This window comes from Neofelis nebulosa, chromosome 3 (assembly GCF_028018385.1).
Source record: "Neofelis nebulosa isolate mNeoNeb1 chromosome 3, mNeoNeb1.pri, whole genome shotgun sequence".
Taxonomy (NCBI): Eukaryota; Metazoa; Chordata; class Mammalia; order Carnivora; family Felidae; genus Neofelis; species Neofelis nebulosa.
Genome location: NC_080784.1, coordinates 144,492,843 through 144,511,801, shown reverse-complemented (window position 1 = coordinate 144,511,801; position 18,959 = coordinate 144,492,843). Strand labels below are relative to the sequence as shown.

The window sequence follows — 18,959 nt, the reverse complement described above, 5'->3', positions numbered from 1 at the left end:
CAGTTGAGAATGAAAACCACTGTGATTTTGTGAAACTTCGGGAGATGCTGATCCGCGTGAACATGGAAGATTTGCGAGAACAGACTCACACCCGCCATTATGAACTGTATCGGCGCTGTAAGCTTGAGGAGATGGGGTTCAAGGACACTGACCCTGACAGCAAGCCCTTCAGGTATGAGGGCACCTAGCAATCAGCTGTTTCCCAGACAGTGGCTTGAATGGTGTGTTGTTCCATCACCAAAATGCTTATCGGATTGAGATAGCAGTGATTGAGGGACCTGGCGGGGACACGTTAGTAAGCATAGTTGCCAGGCATTGCGATAACCACTTTACTGGTATTATCTCAACTAAGCGATGTAGATGATGTCACTGCCATCCTCATTTTCCAGATAAGGAAACTAAGGCACTGAAAGTGTAAGCGACCTACCCAAGGTCCTACAAGTAGGAAGTGATGGAGTGAGTTTTGAACCCCTGCTCTTAATCATTATACTCACAGAGGCACAGAGCCTGGTCTAGGCATTTACAGAGGTGTGGCCGCTCAGTACAGTTTGCTCCGTTCGTTCATGGTTGCCAGCCAGGTTTCACTTCCCAGGACTCTTATCAGCTCTCTGTGTTTCAGTCCAATGCTAACAACTAATGAGGAAGAAAGGGAATAACTTGTAGAAAGTTTCTTGTGTGTTTTCCCACATCATCGATGGATGGAGATGAAGTGGCAAAATGTGAGGGGGGGGAATTAATGCAGAATTAGCGGCCCAGCAAAGGCCCAGCTGCTGTCAGAACCTAGGCCGTGGGGGAGGGGCGGCAGGGGCTGAGTACCTTGGCCACAGAGTGGGGAGGGAAGGCAGGGCCACCAGGCCAGGTTTGCCACCTGTGGGCCCAGAAGAGGATTGCTTTGTCCAAACTGGGCCCACACTGGGTCTTAATGGAGATTTCAGTTGAGGTGATGTGAGGTGTGCCTGGGCATGATTAGGGGCTGCCGTTTCTTGGTAAAGACTGTTCCCTCTTCTGCTCTCTCTGTTTTTGGCATTTAAATTAAAATACCTCCTGCAAGTGCAGGGTAACTGCCCACCAGAAGGAGGTGTTGCTGGGTAGGTCCAGCAGGGCTCTTGAAGGCCTGGCCAAGCTGGGTCCAGCCTCCTGCTCTGGCCTCGCTCACTTCAGGGACTTCAGGATGGTGGCAGATGTTGTCCAGGCCTTTTGACTTGTAGAGGATATGCTTTATTCACACATCTTCCATGTCCCATTTGGTTCCATTTCTTCTGGCCTAAGGTTTCCTTTTTGTTTTGTTTTGTTTTTACATCTCACTATATTTATTTTTTTTATTGAGGTATAATTAACATACAGTATTATATTCGTTTCAGATGTACAACACAATGATTCGGTAATTCTGTACCTTCCTCAGTGGTCACTGTCTGTCACCAAACAACATTATTACAATATCATTGATTATATTGCCCATGCTGTACTTGTCATCTCCATGACTTACTTACTGTATAACTGGAAGTTTGTACCTCTTAATCCTCTTTACCTATTACATCCATTCCCCTGATCCACCTCCCCTCTGGCAACCACCAGTTTGTTCTTTATATTTAAGGGTCTGGTTTTTGTTTGCTTGTTTGTTGCTTTGTTCGTTTGTTATTATTATTATTATTTTTTAGATTCCACATATAAATGAAACCATATGGTATTTGTCTTTCTCTGCTCAACTTGTTTCACTTAGCATAATATCCTCTGGGTCTATCCATGTTGTCACAAATAGCAATATCTCATTCTTTTTTTTATAAGCCGAGCAATATTCCATTGTGTATACATGCCACATTTTCTTAATCCACCCATTTATTGATGGGTGCCCAGGTTCCTTCCATATCTTGACTATTATAAATAATGCTGCAATAAACATAAGGTACACATATCTTTTCAAACTAATATTTTTATTTTCTTTAGGTAAATATTCAGTAGTAGAATTGCTAGATTATATGGTATTTCTATTTTTAATTTTTTGAAGAATCTCCATACCGTTCTCCACAGTGGTCGCACCAATTTACATTCCCACCAAAAGTGCATGAGGGTTCTCTTTTCTCCACGTCCTCACCACTGCTTATTATTTTTTGTCTTTTTGATATTAGCCATTTTGAAAAGCATAAGGTGATATCTCATTGTGATTTTGATTTGTATTTCCCTGATGATTAGTAATATTGAGCATCTTTTCATCTGTATGTCTGTATGTCTTCTTTGGAAAAATATCTATTCAGGTCCTCTGCCTTATCAGCTATTTCATTTGCAAATATTTTCTCCCGTTCAGTAGGTTACCTTGCCATTTTGTTGATTTCCTTTGCTGTGCAGAAGTTTTTTATTTTGGTGCAGTCCAAATAGTTTATTTTTGCTTTTGTTTCCCTTGCCTGAGGAGACATATTTAGAAAGAAGAACAAAGCTGGAGGTATCGTAATCCCAGATTTCAAGATATACTACAAGCCTCTAGTAATTGAAACAGTTTGGTACTGGCACAAAGATAGACCCATAGATCAGTGGAACAGGGTAGAGATCACAGAAATAAACTCACCCTTCTGTGGTCAGAATCTGTGACAAAGGAGGCAAGAATATGCAATGGGGAAAAGATAGTCTCTTCAATAAACGGTGTTGGGAAAACTGGGCAGCTACATGCAAAAGAATGAAAGTGGACCACTTTTTCACACCATGCATATAAATAAACTCAAAATGGATTAAAGGCCTAAATGTGAGCTCTGAAACCATAAAACTCGTGGAAGAGACCACAGGCAGTTTCTCTGACATTGGCAGTAGCAACATTTTATAGATGTCTCAGACTTTCCCTCTGAGGCATTTCCAGCATCCCCAGCACTTCTTGAGCCTGGGACCACACTGAAGGGGTGCAGTGAGGGGACCCTGCATGAAGGGCACCACAATTAAGGGGAAGCAAAAGCTGCTGCTGATTTGAGTGGTTTCCCAAAATTTCATCTTCAAAGCCATCATTCCCAGATGCTCTTGGGATTTTTTTCCATGTGAATTTTGGGTGAGCTGGGAGGAATATAAGTATATTCCCAAAGCAGAGGATTTCTTTGTGGGTGTACAGTGAGGTCCATCCTTCCTTTGAGCACCCGGTATCCACTCTTTGTCCTCCAAGCTGCTCTTGTGTTTATAAAGCACAGAGTAATCTTAATCTCTAAAGCCAAGGCTAGTAAGGGGCAGCCATCACCTGAATATATCGTACAGCAGGAAGCAAAACCAGGAGCTGGACAAACACAGTAAGAGGCTGTATGAAAGCCTTGGAAGTACGTCGGAGCCAGTAAAGCTAACTGAATGTATTTCTGGTGGTGTCCTTGACCTGCCTCAGTTTAGAGTTATGTCTTTGTTGTCCTGTGGCAGAATCTGTGTATCTGTCTACCTACCTACCCACATGTCAGCTTGCTTTCTCCTGTGCCCATCTTACCACCTGCTGCCCTGTGGTCTTCAGCCCAACCAGAGCAGCATGCATTCTCTGGACCCAGGTCCCCCTCATTGAGACCTTGGCCCCTTCCGGCTGGCATCTGAAGATGCCAGAAGAGGGAAGAGGATGTAGGACACAATAGGGACTGGACTGATCCTGTTCCTGATTCTTTTCTCCTGAGACTCCTTTGTACTTTACCCCAACAGTCCCTGTCCAAACTGCCCATTCCTTATCTCAGAGTGCCCCCTTCCCCTGACTCTTGTCAGGTCACAAAAAGGGTTTAATTACCACTATTCTCTCAAGAGATCACAAAGTTTTCAGGTTCATGAGACCCATTTGTTTTGGGGAACATGCGGACCTCTGTGCAATGGAGTGCAGTGGATAGAGTTCCTGTCTGAGCTTGATGGCCTGGGTGCAAATCCCAGGTCTGTTACTCTTCATTGTGTGACCTGGACAGATTACTAAACACTTGTCTCCAAGTTTCTTCATCTATGAAGTGGGAGGTAGATAGTAATACCCACCTTATTGGGTGTGTAAGGATTAGTGAATTCTTGTGTGTAAATTGCTTCGTACCACTGGTGATGTGTTATTCTCCAGGATACCCTTCACCAGGTAGTTCCAGAAGATTGTAACAGAGAGAGAATTACACTGTGTGAATTACCAGAATGAAGTCTGAACTGAAGTACCTATTCTCATTCTCCTTTCCCTTGAAAAGGGAGATCTATTCATTATCATAAATAAAAAACAGAGATTCCCCCCAAATTTTATAGCAGGGAGAGGTCATCTTCTGCCTTCAGCAGTTCTGATCTAAATACTGGTAATGAAGAGTTTATTAGATGCTAACAAGCAAAATCAAATCCATGAATTAGTTCTGTCAATACATTTCTGTATCTCCGTGGCTATGTATCTTAAATCTCAAGTCTAAATATTGCTATTAGTAAGTATTAGCCAATGTCAACATTGGCCCAGAATGTTTTTGTTTCATAAGTGAAAGCTAAATATACCTCTGGAAACTCAAAGTGCTCGATTGTTCATTAACAGGTGAGTGTGGACACCCTTGGGGGTAGGAGAACTTATTTTTAATCAACCAATAAAAGTGTTGATTATAGAAGTATAAGCAATCCTATTGAAGACATTTTCTGACTGTTTGACTCCGTCCTTTTTCTCCTTCTGAAAGGACCAGTGTGGATGCTGGGAGGCAGCTCTGCATGGTCCCCGGGGTTATCCACAGGTTATCCACTCCAATTTGGAGTCAGCACTTAGGATGAATTCAGCCCACGGGTAGAGATGGATATTCCGCAGACTCGCATTACCGTAACGGGTGCTGTTCTAGGGAGACCAAGGGAGAACTAGAAACCGCACCTTATCAAATATCAGCACTTGTCTCTCTGTGTAGGTGTAGGTATGGGGGTGTGTTTTCTTAAGTTGTGTTACCAAAAGCAATTTTTCTGCCAATATATTTGTTCTGACTTAGAGGTAAAGCTGAATCTAGCATTCAATTTAAAATATTGGGCTCAACGTTCTGTAGAGAGTCAGGAGGAGGATGGGATTTAAGATAAAAATAAAACTCTTCCCTGCTCTACTTTCAATTGATAATATAACTTGAAAAGCAGCAATTTTCTATAATATGTTTAGATATACTATTGTCTCTAGATGGTTCACTGAGTCTGTTTTCTGAATTGGGGGCTGGAGGGAGGTGAGTGGGGAAGGGTAATATTTGCTAAGCACTGATGGTATATCGAATGCTTTACTCACTTTGCCCTCACTGAATCCCCATAATCCTATCCCTAGAAGGTAAATGCTGGTGTAGCTGCATCTTACACAGAGAACACGGAAGCATAGGGTCTGTGCCCATCCCAAGATCAGTCAGTAAGTTGCTGTGGCCAGAATCCAAACCCTGGTGTGTGTGGCTCCAGTGCCTTTGCACTCTCTCCCTACACTACTGCTTTCATTTTTTAAAATTCTAACTCTCATCTTGGTGTCTACTTGTTTGCTGCTCTGGAAAATACCAGCCAGTCCAACCCAGGCTTTCTCTGTGTGAATAGAGATAGGATACACTTAGCCAGTAAGACATCCCTGTAGTGCCAAATTGTGTTTATTGACTCATCTCTGGCTCTTGATGTGCTTGTCTTTCTGATCACTGCATAACTCAAAAGAAGATGGTGTGCCATTTTATGTGTCCTTTGATATGGTAAGTGGCAGCCTTACCTATTTATTGGAAGCAATGAGTAGAAATTATATGAGCTGAAATTTCCTATTCAACTTCACAACACTGTCCTTGGTTTGGCTTTTGAATAGTCTTCAGGAGACGTACGAAGCAAAAAGAAATGAATTTCTGGGAGAACTTCAGAAGAAAGAAGAAGAAATGAGGCAAATGTTTGTTATGAGAGTGAAGGAGAAAGAAGCTGAACTCAAAGAGGCAGAGAAAGAGGTAAGCCATCTGTCCTCCTTCAAGTGAGAGAAAAATAAGTAAGATGTGTTATTAATACTTCACATTATATAGAACTTCATGCTCTCCTAAGTACTTTCTACATATATTTTATCACATGAGCAGCTACCATGGTAAGAGAAGCAGGTCATGTATTATTCCCATTTTACAGATGATAAAACTGAGAGCCATAAAGCTTAAATGAGTTATGCAGTCCCATACCTAGTAAGTAGCAGAGCTGAAACCAAAACTAGACCTTAGGTCTTCAGGCGTGGTCTCATGTTCTCTGTAGCTCAATATCTCCTTAATTCATAAGTCTTGCAACATAAGAGTTGGGATTCTGGGACTATTATTACTACTATTGTCTTAGTCTATGAGCCAACTCAGTGAGCTAAACAGTGGATGGGCCCTTGGGCACAACCTGATGGGTAATGGTCTCCATATGCCCTATCTGTATATGCATCTTTTTCCTTTGTGGGCATGCTCTCCCTGCTCCAGCATCCTTTGACTCCTCTCATTGCCCGTGACCAGGCCAGATTAACTGCCTCCTAGAAGGTCATATGGGTTTCTGCATAACACTTTTCTCATATGGAGAGCGTGAGAGGGGGAGGGAGGGAGAGTAATCTGTTTGTCTCTGATGGCAGATAATGAGTATCTCAAGTGCATGACCTATAGCTATATTCATTTCCAAATTGTCTAAATAATTTCTTCATCATTCTCTTTTCATTTATCTTTATAAAGCCTATTGAAATTTAGAGGTTATTTAAATAGCTAAGCACTCAGTATAGTTTTGCTACAGAGAAAGGAAAGTTGAGCCTTATTTGTTGTTGATTATAAATACCAAGTGGATGCTGGATGGAAATCTAGAATTATCTACTAAGAGTTATTTCCTTCATTCTTTCTTCCCTCCCTCCCTTCCTTCCTGCTTTTGTTTCTGCCTTGTGATAATTTTCTGAATTTGGTTTGTCAAGAAATTTGCCAGAAATCTCCCAACATATTCTTATTATTTGAACACCATACATCATCTGTGGTCACTGTGTATGTCTCTAAGTAACTGTATATTATACATTTTGAAAAAGGACCAGAAATAAAGAACTACCATTACCACTTGGGTAATTTCTGTTAGGAGCATGGATAATTTTTATTTTCTTCCTTATGCTTTTTACAATGAATATGTATTTTATTATCAGTAAAAATGAACAGAATTCCCTTTAGTGAGTGCCACAGGCTCCAAATCTCAAAGGCTCATAGGGCTCCGAGGGGTGATCTTTGCCCTCTCAGCCTGGCTCCTCCAGGAGTGCCAGACGGTGCTTCCCTCGTGGGATTAAAGCACGTGCAGGAACACGAAGCATGTTTGGGGTTTGAACAGATGCAGAAGATCTTCAGCTGTAACTTTCCACTCCCCTCACCAAACTTGGCCTCCTCTTTTCCTCTCCAGCTCCATGAGAAGTTTGACCTCCTAAAGCGGACACACCAAGAAGAGAAGAAGAAAGTGGAAGACAAGAAGAAGGAGCTGGAGGAGGAGGTGAACAACTTCCAGAAGAAGAAGGCAGCGGCTCAGCTCCTGCAGTCCCAGGCACAGCAGTCTGGGGCCCAGCAAACCAAGAAAGACAAGGATAAGAAAAAGTAAGCGGGTGTCCCCCCCATGCATCGGGGCCCTCTAACCATTGATTCCTCTTGCATGTTTCTACTTTTTCCCATTTACAGACTGGAAACTGGTCTGTTACCAGAAAGATAAATGCAAGTCTTTTCTCTACAGTGCAGGGAAGATGATACAGGTTTTTAAAGTATTTGTAAAGGGTACAGAAATATTAATTTATAAAACTTGACCACATGACCAAGCAATCAGGGCTGGAGGAACCTGCTGTCTCTGGTGGCATCTTCTGCACCAACACTAGGACTCTTGAGAAGACAGTCCATATCTCTTCACTACTCCCTGGAGACAATCCTCATGACTCTTGATAAAGGGCATCCTAAAATGATGATTGTTAAAATTTTTCTATCCTGTGTCGTGAGGCTTGATAAGCCAGTCACTGAAAGCCTTGTTTCCGAAATGGAAGATCGGGACGAACCGCTAGTGGCCACAAGTTTTCCCTTAAATTCAGTAAGATGGTGAATTGTTTTATTGTGGAAATGGGATCAAAATACCCTTCCAGTTAAGACACCCTCACCAATCCTCAAAACACACCTATCTCCATACCAAAAAAAAAAAAAATTTTTTTTTAAAATATGGCTTTGACTTAATGTGCCAAAGGGTCAGATTCTGCTCTTAAAGTAGTCACTTCCTGTAATATTCCAATAGTGGCTGCCTGAATCCAGTGGGAGACTTGGGCCTGCCTTGAAATTCTCTCATGATTTGAAGCTCTACATCAAAGCACCTTAACGACTAGAGAGTGCGGTTTTATGACAATCGCTACTGGATTGACAATAAGCACAGTGGTCAGTACAGTACCTTCTAGGAAATCTTTTGTGGCGGCTGGATGGCGAACCCACAGATACTGCCCTGCTTGGTCTAACACACGGTGCTCCTAGGGCAGCGATAAGGCAGCCCCGAATGTGTTTCAGGATTCTTGCTCTTTATCCTTAGATGCCGAGATTCTAGGGGAAAAGCGGACAATTAAGTAAACGATAAAAATGTTGGTACTTGGGTAGGCAAAGCATTAAATTTTAACAAATAGAACAGATAGGATTGAATCTGCGCAGTAATTGAGACCTATCATGGGGGACTGGGCACAGTGGTGGTGTCCTTAGTCTTGGTGAGCATGCAGACTCACCCCTGATGGACCTCATTACACTGCCTGTGGCAGAAAGCACAATAGACTTCTACAGTGATACACGGAGAGAGTTTTAAATTATGCCTTTGACTTTCCAAGCTCTGAGACAGCAGAAAATGTGTCAAGAGAGCAAAGAAGTAAGCATGTTTTCTAAGCAATAGAAAGTAGCTGGTGTAGATGTGGTGTGATTTCTATGGGGTTGGTGCAGACCCAAGTGTTCAAGGCCTCCCAAGGGCTGAAACTTTACTTATGCTGGATTAATTCTGGGAGTAACAATTGCCCAGATTTTAATCCAGTTCAAGAAAGTGCCTTGTGCTGTGCTTGTTGGGAGAGTATCAGTCACTCATGGTGACGTTCCCCATGCAGAGATTCAGAGATGAAATGAAAGTCATTTGGCATATCTATACACTTGTTGATCCTAACTAACCCAAGATAAAAAAGAGAGAGAGAGAGAGAGAGAGAGAGAGTGTGTGTGTATGTGTGTGTGTGTGTGTGTGTGTGTGTGTGTGTGTGTGTGTAAATGACCACATCCATAGGCATGGATGAAACAAAAAAGCTGCTGACTCACAGCTTAGGAAACCCAAAGTCAAGTTTTTCTTACCCTTAAGCACTAATGTGCATAAAGGTACATGTTTCAGAACTAAAAATGTTTTTAAAAGACCAGCAGTGTTCCAAGGATATTTCACGTACGCTGGATGTGCCTTTAAGCAATACTAGTTCCAAGAGCGGATCCGTACTGTGCCTCCATTAAAAAAAGGTCTCTCCAGTAATAGACTTCCCAGCGTAGGGAGGTTTTCCTTGCCCTTTTGATCATTTTAGGTTATTTTCACCCCAGCCTTGGGCCTTAGTGGTGTATAATGCTTTTCAAGTTTACATGAAATATGTGCAAATTCTATTTTAGCCTTATTTATACATTCTTGTGTATCATTAATAGAATTAGACTTCATTTGGTGTGCAGTAGTGACCAGGTTTTGTACCTGACGATGGCACATATGTGTTGGCAGGTTCTTAACCTTTTCTACAACTTTCCCATTTGAGCACAGAAAGCAACTGCAAGTTGGAGGCCTGAAGTATAAAAGTTAACCACCCCTCTCCCACCCCTGCCACCCCTTCCAGCCAGGGGAGAGTTCTGGTTAGAGAGGACCACAGAAAGACAGTCACCAGGGTAACCAGAGCAGCTCTTTGAAAATAAATGGGAGACTCTTGTCTCCTCGTGTAGCTGGAAGAGATGCTGGAGTCACCATACATGCCACTTAGGGGCTGGCTCTGTTTCAGGGAGACAATTTTTACGAAAGAGACGCTTATTTATTCACCTGGTATGCTTCCACCTCGGAAATTAGTTTTTCTAATAGTTTTAAATTCTGTTTTTTCTATTCTAATGACGCGCCCTTTATAACGTAGGTAAGGCTTTATGCTTCTACTTGAGCTGTAGTGGCATGAGAGCATATAACCTTCCCTAAGATTACAGACAAAGTAGAGCTAACCCTGGCACTGCCGTTAGCCGGACCCCACCTCCTGCCCTTTCTGGCCACCAAGGCACTTCCCTTGTTTGCGGCTATGCCGCAGTGGTGCGAGTACCCGAGGGTAAGTTGTTCAGTGGACAGCATTCTTTTCTGAAACTTTGCACAATTGCCAGTGGGCGTTGGTGGTGACGTTTCATCCATCCCAAAAGGAAGTTTTAAAATCCATCATTTTAAAACTGTACCTGGCATCTGATAACCATGGTTTATACAGTCATCCACTCATCTTAAAAAAAAACAAAAAAAACTCAACTTTTTTTTTTTTTTTTTTAATTCTTGCTAAGGAATGAAGTTGCATGTTTCAGACTTGCCTAAAATTAGATGTGCGGATCTCGGGTTTGGTTTTGCGTTGTACCTAAACGCGGGGGAAGGCTCCTGGCACCTGCTGTAGCTGTAGCCACACGATGCTCATCCTGTTTTCCCTTTCCAAGTAGATTAATAGCATGACCACTCACTGTATCCCAGTCCCCAAGTTCATCTTTTGAAGACGTTATTGTAGATTTATTCTCTGACTCCAGCCGCTCAGTAATGGGAAGGTGTTGCTCCTATTCAGTACCGATGTGATGACCAAACCTAATAGATTGTGATTTATGTTATTTGAGAAAATGAAAATCAAATAGCAAATCCTTCCACTGTCACATGTAGTGGTTTCAAGAAGTCACTCGTAAATTACATGCAAACGGAAACTAACCATGTGTTTAATTCAGTATTAAAATTTTGCTTTTGCTTGTCGTGTAGAATAGTTTACTCAAATTTGTGGTTTTAATTTCTGTCGATTCCATAATCATTGCATGAGCATTCACCATCACCGAATGCTGGTGCTGGCACTCCTAATTTTCCTTTCTTTTTTATTTATTATTATTTCTAACTTTTTTGTTTTGTTTTTTAACTTGCAGTGCAAGCTTCACATAAAGCCTGGCAAGCCAAGGATGGTCCCGCATTCACCTGCTTTTGCAGTAATATTGTATCTCTGCCATCTGTGTCCTTTTGTTTTATTTTATTTTTTTACCCTTCCCCAGACACCAATAACTATTAACTCATTTTGCTGAATGTTGTTGGGTAGTGGAAAATGATAGAACAAGAGAATAACACCAAAAGCTCTGTGCAGCTGGACTTTGTTTCTGGAAAGTAAATGATTTGCCTTTTATGCCTGTTCAGAGCGGCAGCAGGAAGCATGCCTGTTGCTTGTATGTTGCTTTGGACCGAGGGACGGAGGGTCAATGGCTCCATGTACGTCTGTCAGGAGAACTTCTCATCGTCTCAGCAGCTGAACCATAACCCTGAATAGCCATGACAACAACTTGGCTTTTCTTGATTTCTCATCTCCATGGTGGCAGAAGCCCTGAACTCACTCTGCCTCTTCTCCACATGTGCCCCAACCAGGGTAGCTTTGTATGTAGGTAGAACAGTGGGTCAGCTTTTTAGGACCTATGCATTTGCATGGAGATTCATTATGATAATTTTATTTGACCCATGTTGTGGGTCTCTTCACACTGTCCCCTCATATGGCTCTCAAAATATGTCTGAACCCCTATCTCTCAAATCCTGGACAAGTTGGACTGTAATGAGAGAACTGCTGATGGTCTCTTTTATCAGTACAACCTGATCCTCTCACAGTTAGTGATCTCCAAGGTCAGGTCATATAACATTGCCTAGTAGAAGAATCCTCTACTAAGGATGATGGGTTTCCCACAACCTCCCTTCCACTTACAATGAGCACTCTTTCACGCTCTCCGTGGTCAATGACCGATTCTAGGATATCCGTACTTCTAATAATACTTTTCAATCATGAGGAGAAAATTTTCAGAAATGCTTCAAATAGAAAATTTGTTAAACTGTATATCATCTGCAGCACAAATTATGAGGGGATCTCATCAATTTAAGGTAGAAACGGGAAGGGGGGCACGCCTGGGTGGCTCAGTCAGTCAAGCATCCGACTTGGGCTCAGGTCACAGTCACAGTTCATGAGTTCAAGCCCCGCATCGGGCTCTCTGCTGTCACCACAGTCTGCTTCAGATCCTCTGTGCCCTTCTCTCTCTGCCCCTCCCCCTGTTTACACACACACTCTCTTTCTTCCTTTCTCAAAAATAAAAAAATAAAACATTAAGAAGGAAATGGGAAGGAACTTGACACAAAGCCATGAGTGAAGAAGGTAGAAATTCAGCTGCACATCTAGCTTCTGTGCATGGTCTCCTTTCCATATTTGGCGATAACGGGGAGGAGAACTAGAGCAGCTGGTCTTTCATATCCAGTTGTCTTGAAGGAGTTTCTTCATTTTGTCCTCACCATGACTAGCTCCACCTGCTCTCTGTGTCCCAGCCCGTCACCCTGTCATTGAGAATCAGGGCCAACCCACAGGCCACGACACAGACCACGGAAAGGGGCATATTGACTCTCCTTTCGGTTCTGTTCCTTTGTGAGGCTTATCCCTTCATCTTCTTGATTTTTTTTTTCCCCCTCCATTAACAAGATCTTCCCAACTTCTAACTCAATAGTCTCCTGTTCCTTGCTTAAAAGAGTATTCTTTCTCATGAACCTGATGCTCCTGCTCTGTGCTTCCTCCCAGCCTTCACTAGTCAGACATCAGGTAAATAGGATAGAAGACACTGTACCTTCGCTGACACACACATGCAATCCACCCCCCTCCCCCTTTTTTTAAATAAGTCTCTAGTTGATTCCAAAAAAGTTTCTTTTTTTTCCTTCTCTTCACTCTCAATCATACTTTCAGGGGAAAGAAGTTATGGTCTTCCATGAACTGAGTTAGGCTTAAGTAGGCAAAGTAAAAATTCAGTTTCACTGAAGCCCAAACTAAGCTGGGCTAGAAACTGCAAACTAGAATCAGCAATGGTGGTATAAAGACTGATTTAGGAGGTACTGGACTAATGTTTTTGTTTTGTTTTCTTTAATGATTCTAGTCCAAAGCTAGTTGTGGAGCAGCCAAATACTAGATGGCATGCCGATTCTAACCATGGCTAAATTTGCTCATGTGCTGTGCACCAGACAAAAGCTTGAATACTTGTGTTGTATGCTTGTTCCAACCGCTGCTTGTGTGAGCATTTTTGTGCCTTGTAACAGAAAATATACATGTAAATTCCAAAAATGGTCATTTTAAAATTACCATTTTTAATGCATCACTGAAACCTTTTCAAAAGTGAGCCTCGCTGTGAAAGGCATCCATCCAGCTGACTTTTTGATTCCAAGATTGTTGATTTTTTTTTTCCTCCCATGAAAATTTTCATGACAAAATGAATCATACGGAGAGTCAGGGAATAAAAAGTCAAAAGAAAGTTCTAGAAGCTTTTTTTTTTTTTAACATGTTGCTTCTGAACTCTTTTCTACTCCTGCTGCCCCACCCTGTTTGGTTTGTTATTGCTGCCCTTCTCTTCTTTCTGTATCTGTGCCTTTTTTCACAGTAGTCCTTGGCTCTGCACGGAATAAATGATACCCTCAAATCTAATTGGATGTGCTTTCGCCTTTGCATGTAAGTACAGTAGTAAGAAAACTTTGAGATCTTTTGGACTTTTTTAAAATTAGAGAAACAAACGGGATAGGTGAATTTTTTTTTTTTTTTCCTTTTTTGGAGGGAGGTATAGGGAGGTAATGGTTTGAGTAGCCTTTGCTTACAAAAAAAAAAAAAAATATATATTTAAAATAACCACATTTGTACCTTTTCCACAAGAAATATAAATTCAGTTTTTTCTTGATACCAGTATGGAGGTCAGAAATTATTGTTCCCAGCTGTGTTCTACACAGCATTGTGGGCATCGCTGGAGATTAGAGGGTCCTTGGTTCTGACTATGTAAATAAAGGTAGAATAAGAAACTACCACCTTCCATTGGAGAAAATCAAGAGGGAAATGTTTTTTATGCTAAGCTGCTTTTATGACTGCTTAATTTTTTTGACGATCTTGGTTTAATGGTCTTTCCCTCATGCTAACTGCTAGCAGTGAACACACCTGTTTTTTTGTTTTTTTGCCAGATCTAGCTGGCCTCTCCCCAAATCTTTTGTTCAACCATAATGACCATTGCTTCTGGACTTTAGATACTCGTAACAGTTGTACATGCAGGAGAATGTGATGGAGAAGCATTTTGGGAATTTATTAGCAGTTAGAGACTATGTTTTCCCAACCTAGGCTCCTTCTTAACTGGTCAAAGTTTTGTCCAGAAAGGGCATCTCAACCAGGGGAACATTTAATGTCACACTGAGCACAGGTTCTTTATTACCTTCCTTCTCTGCTTTGGAATCTCACCAGCAATAACACTTAGTCTTCATATCTTGTGCACCTCAAACAAATGGACTGGGTTTCTTCACTTTCTTGACATATCCATTAGTGTGTCACATACAGACTGTTGAATCTTGGTTTCAGCTGTTATCAACCCATGTCATACTGTCTCTGTGTGGTCCTTCCAAACCGTCCTTTCAGATCCCTTTGCTTTGCCATTTGCAAGTGTCTGAAATCGTCAAGTCTCAGCTTCCAGAAGTCTTGGTTCCATTGACAGGATACATATGTGATGACTCTTTAGTGGAAATTATGACCTACAAAGTCTAGATTGTATGTAGGTATGAAGGGAATTTTTTAAATAAATTGAAAAGCTGTGAACAGCATTAGAACTTCGTCTATTTCTTAATTTTAAAATATGCTGATATGCCTTAAACTGTAGTTGTAGAACACTGTCATTTTGCTGTTTGAAAATAACCAATGTGTTTCTAAAAAAAAAAGTGTTGTGTAATCTACTTTCAGTGTTAATGCAGAATTGTCATATATGTAAGCTGCATGTTAGACACTCGTCCTTTTTAAAAACTAAAATAATTGTATCGATATGAACTATATCATTTTTTTCAAGTAAGAAAGTAATCACTTAGCAAACATGCTCCGTAATTTGGTGTCTGTTAAGGTAGGAGAGTGGTGGACAGGTAATCTATGCATATATCACTAGTGCCATGACATAAAAGTGGGGGAAAATATATTTTTACCCAAACAATGTGTGCCCTTTTGTGAGTTCTTTTTAGTCAGTGTTTGGTATGCATATGTACACATGGTTATTATGTTGGGCAAAAGAAGTAGGGATGAAAGAGTCTCCTGCTTTCCTGCCTTGTCTGGTGGATTTCAAATGCTACCATCTGCACGGCTCCAGCTCCTCCCAGATACTTGCCATGTGGTATCCTGTATTTCACATATGGTCTCTGCTACCCTTTCTCCCATTCCCATTCCCTTCTGTCCTGATTGGTGTTCCTGGCACCACACCGCCTCCAGGCCAAGCCGAGGTCTCCTCTTCTTCCCTGGCCTCTGGTGCTACCGCTGCTGGGCTGCTCAGCCCCAGCTGTGCTCCGGGAAGTCATCCCTGTAACTGATACACTGCTGTTCTTTCACAGTTGTAGAAAAGCCCCCCCCCCCTTTTTTTTTTTATTTTTTAAGACTTTAAGAATCAAATTTGAATCTGAATCTTTCTTTTTTCTCTTCTGTAGCTTCTTCTTTATGTAACCATCCTGTTGACAAGCCCTACTCTCTCCTAATGGACATAGAGCATTAGAAGAGCAGGAGCTGTCTGTTCACACGTGTTGGGGAAGAGTTACCTCATTTCCACCATCGCCTCCTATTCTTTTAAAGTCTGGGTCAAATATTGCATTGCTGTTTGTACTTGTCAATGTCTGTTTACAAACCACTGCCCATAGTGGTTACTAAAGTGACTCATCACTACCAAAAACAGGAATACTCAATAGTACTTAAAAGGAAATTGAGTGAAAAAAAGAACTTGGGCCAAGACCCAAGATAGCCATGTGTTGGAATCCTCTTGCTTAGCTGTCATGTTCTTGAAGCTGATCTGAGAACTCACGGACTGAAGACAGCATGTACCCTACTCTGAGGTGGTCACCACCTCCAGGGTCCGCAAACTTGATTTCATGTTAACTCCAGACCTCTCTGTCCCATGAGCAACATTCTGAACAGCCCCATCAGGACCCTCAACCATCAATCAGGTCATAAGATCCGGGCAACATTCTCCTTCCTTTTGTTAGTTTTATGAGTTGTTTTCGCGTTTGGGATTTTTTTTTTTTTTTTTTTTTTTAACATTTGATATTGCATGAACAGAGATGGCTACAATTTTTTTATTCGGAGTGTTCTATTGATGCAATGTTTTTATTTTTCAGCTGACCATCTGCCTCTTGAGAGAGAGAAGTGGGCATCCTTCCTTTAAATTCAGGAACCATTGTTGTTTTATTTAACTCTTTTTCTGTTATCTGCATCCCTTATAAGAGTTGTTTTGGGTTTGGGATTCTGTTTTGGAAAAAAAAAAAAAAATCCAGTTAGCCAGTTCTGTTTTATGTATTGGTTATTCAAACTTAGTTTGGTATCGAAATTATGCCAGTTTTAAGTTCAAGGGGAAATTTAAGTGAAGTTTAAGTCACAGAATTCTGGTTAAGAATCTGTCATCTCAGATACAACCAAAAGATCCCTCTGCTGTCACTGGGGTTATGACCTACAAGTCTTAATCATGTTTAAAATGTGCCAATGTTGGGTAGAGGACTTTTCTGCCTCTGGGACTCACTTTATACTTAAAGGTACCTTAAAATAACTTTCTGGGCCCATCCCTGCCTTTCTATGTACTGTGAACCTCCGCTTTACCTTGTTTCCAGAGTTTTTTGTGTCCCAGACCATGGGAACAAACCCCAACAAACTATAAAGCTGTCCCAGACAATCGCTTCAATACAATGGTTCTGATCACATTGTCTTCTCAGTTACCCAGGTGGCTTTCTCTACCATGTCTGTGGAAAAAAGTTTGCTAGAATTCACTTAAAGTACACCCAGCCTGCAAACACAAACTTTTGCCAGTTGAGCCTGTGGTTTCTAATGCTGACCCAATTGTGAAGGGCTGGAGAGATGGAAGGGCTAGATTACTTTATTAGCAGTCACCTATTAGGGGCACTTTTCCTAATCAAGGGACAACTTCTAAAGTCATTTCTGTTCTAGAGCACGAACATGCATTTAAGTTACCTTATAATTTCATTACTTGTCTATATCTAGTCTTTGCTTATTTCCATCACTTTTCAGCCCCATATTAGGAGGACCATGAAAATACTATTGGTGGCACGGGTTGCACTTGGGAGTGTTCTCCTCCATTTAAGAATGGTAACACGTGCTTCTGTGGTGAAATGAAACAACAGTCCCTACCTCTTAAATCATTTGAATCATTTGCTTCTTGGAAAGAGGTTTCTTTAGAGCAATTGGATGAGCACACTGGTGAGAGTCTTTCTTAGATACTGTAATTAAATGCAATAAAGTCAAATTCACCTGAGCCATTAAATGATCGAAATATAAATGTCAAGAGCCATCCCCTCCATATTACATTATAATCTGTAAACATATAAACCTGCTAGTGATGTCACCATTGGTGACACTAGTGATGCTAGTGATTGGTTTAGGGGTGGAAGGGTAGGTGGCAACTCCTTAACTGATACCAGAGCATGACCTATCAGTTTCATAAGTTAAACACAAACACCCTATTATGTGGAACCATGTAAGTACTAAGAACAGTAATGAGATTTATTTTTAATATTTTGATATGAATTTAACCCTATCAGTCATGTTAAAAATGAATTCTGCATCAGCTGGTAAAGACCTTTTTTTGAGCAATATTTAAAAATCCAACCAGGTAGTTTTTTTTTGTTTTGTTTTTTTTTTTAAAGTAGAGAAATGTACAGTCTATTGTTCCTATTCCCTTTTTTCTCCCATTTTGGCCAGGTTAGAGGAAATGTGGGGGAACAAGTTATTACAATAGGTTAGCTTCTGTTCAGTGACCTAGGGAAAGCTGACCAGATACCACCGGTCAAGTGTGCTGCCCTCTCCATTGATTTGGAATTTTACTTCAGGTGGTTCCTTTTCTCAGGTGTTGAAAAAACTAATAGGTTCTCAAGTTCTCCTGGCTGACCAGTGAAGAGATGTGAAACCATCCCAGAACTAATTATCATCAATAATAAAAATCATTTGCTTATCCCTAGCTAGATTGTCGAAAAGAAAAGCAAGAACTGAGCCAACTGAACGGATTTCCATTGGTAATGGGCTTTTTATTTTTCATTTGGTCTTTTTAAAAATATTACTTGATTTCAGATACAGATTGCCTTCTTGCTTGCTACAAGTGTAGTCTAGATGGTCTACTTGAGATTGGCGCATGTATGAAGGAGAGATCTTCTGAATCAGTATTTGCTGAGCTGGAGCGGAAAAAAAATTAGCTCATCTTCCCAATATGTTAGGCCAAATCCACCCCCCCCCCCCCCCCAGTCCAGTGTATCTACCAAATGAAACTTCCTTCTTATTGATGGGTTTTTGCCTATTGGCCTAGCTTATAAGTAAACCGTTCTGGATGTCTGAAAAACTACAGAACCTTCACTGTATTTCAATGCTGTTTCTACACCAAACCTTTTGCTTTGCAGATGACTGTCCTTTCCACCCTGGAGACAGTGGTATCAGTGTGGATCCCTTTGAAGATCCTTGCACTTGAGTTCTTAAGACCATGGCATTTAGTCCTTGTGACTGGTACCATCTGGCTTTCAGATCAGTCTCTAGCAAGTAGCTGAAACCCCCTTGGCTATCGAAGGGATTTAATGTGTTGATTTGAAAAGACTAATTGTAGTTTTGCATAGTTGCACTACAAGAAGAAAAGATGAATTGTGAGCCTAGATATCGACTCACCTCCCTTCCCAACCTTCCTAACCTGACAAGTAGCTATACAGAAATGAGATCTCTTGGCTGTCAGTGGAATATTGTTGAAGCACAAATGAAGATCTAACATCTGCCTCAA

At 41.3% G+C, this 18,959-nt stretch overlaps 1 protein-coding gene across 7 annotated transcripts in view; it reads left to right on the top strand.

Moving 5' to 3' along the window:
• The window catches only part of SEPTIN11 (septin 11), a 95,708-nt gene that overhangs the window by 72,327 nt on the left and 4,422 nt on the right, over positions 1–18,959 (top strand). The window contains exons 7-11 of one of the 7 annotated variants that reach the window (XM_058722174.1): positions 4–172; positions 5,741–5,873; positions 7,309–7,496; positions 13,578–13,645; positions 16,312–16,474. In XM_058722174.1, the coding sequence (XP_058578157.1) occupies positions 4–172; positions 5,741–5,873; positions 7,309–7,496; positions 13,578–13,602 (515 nt within the window). In that variant the 3' untranslated portion in view covers positions 13,603–13,645; positions 16,312–16,474. Of the gene's footprint in view, positions 1–3; positions 173–5,740; positions 5,874–7,308; positions 7,497–11,060; positions 15,147–15,630; positions 15,811–16,311; positions 16,475–18,959 lie in introns of those variants that run through there. The other 6 variants (XM_058722175.1, XM_058722178.1, XM_058722177.1 and 3 more) reach the window with 6 other exon arrangements.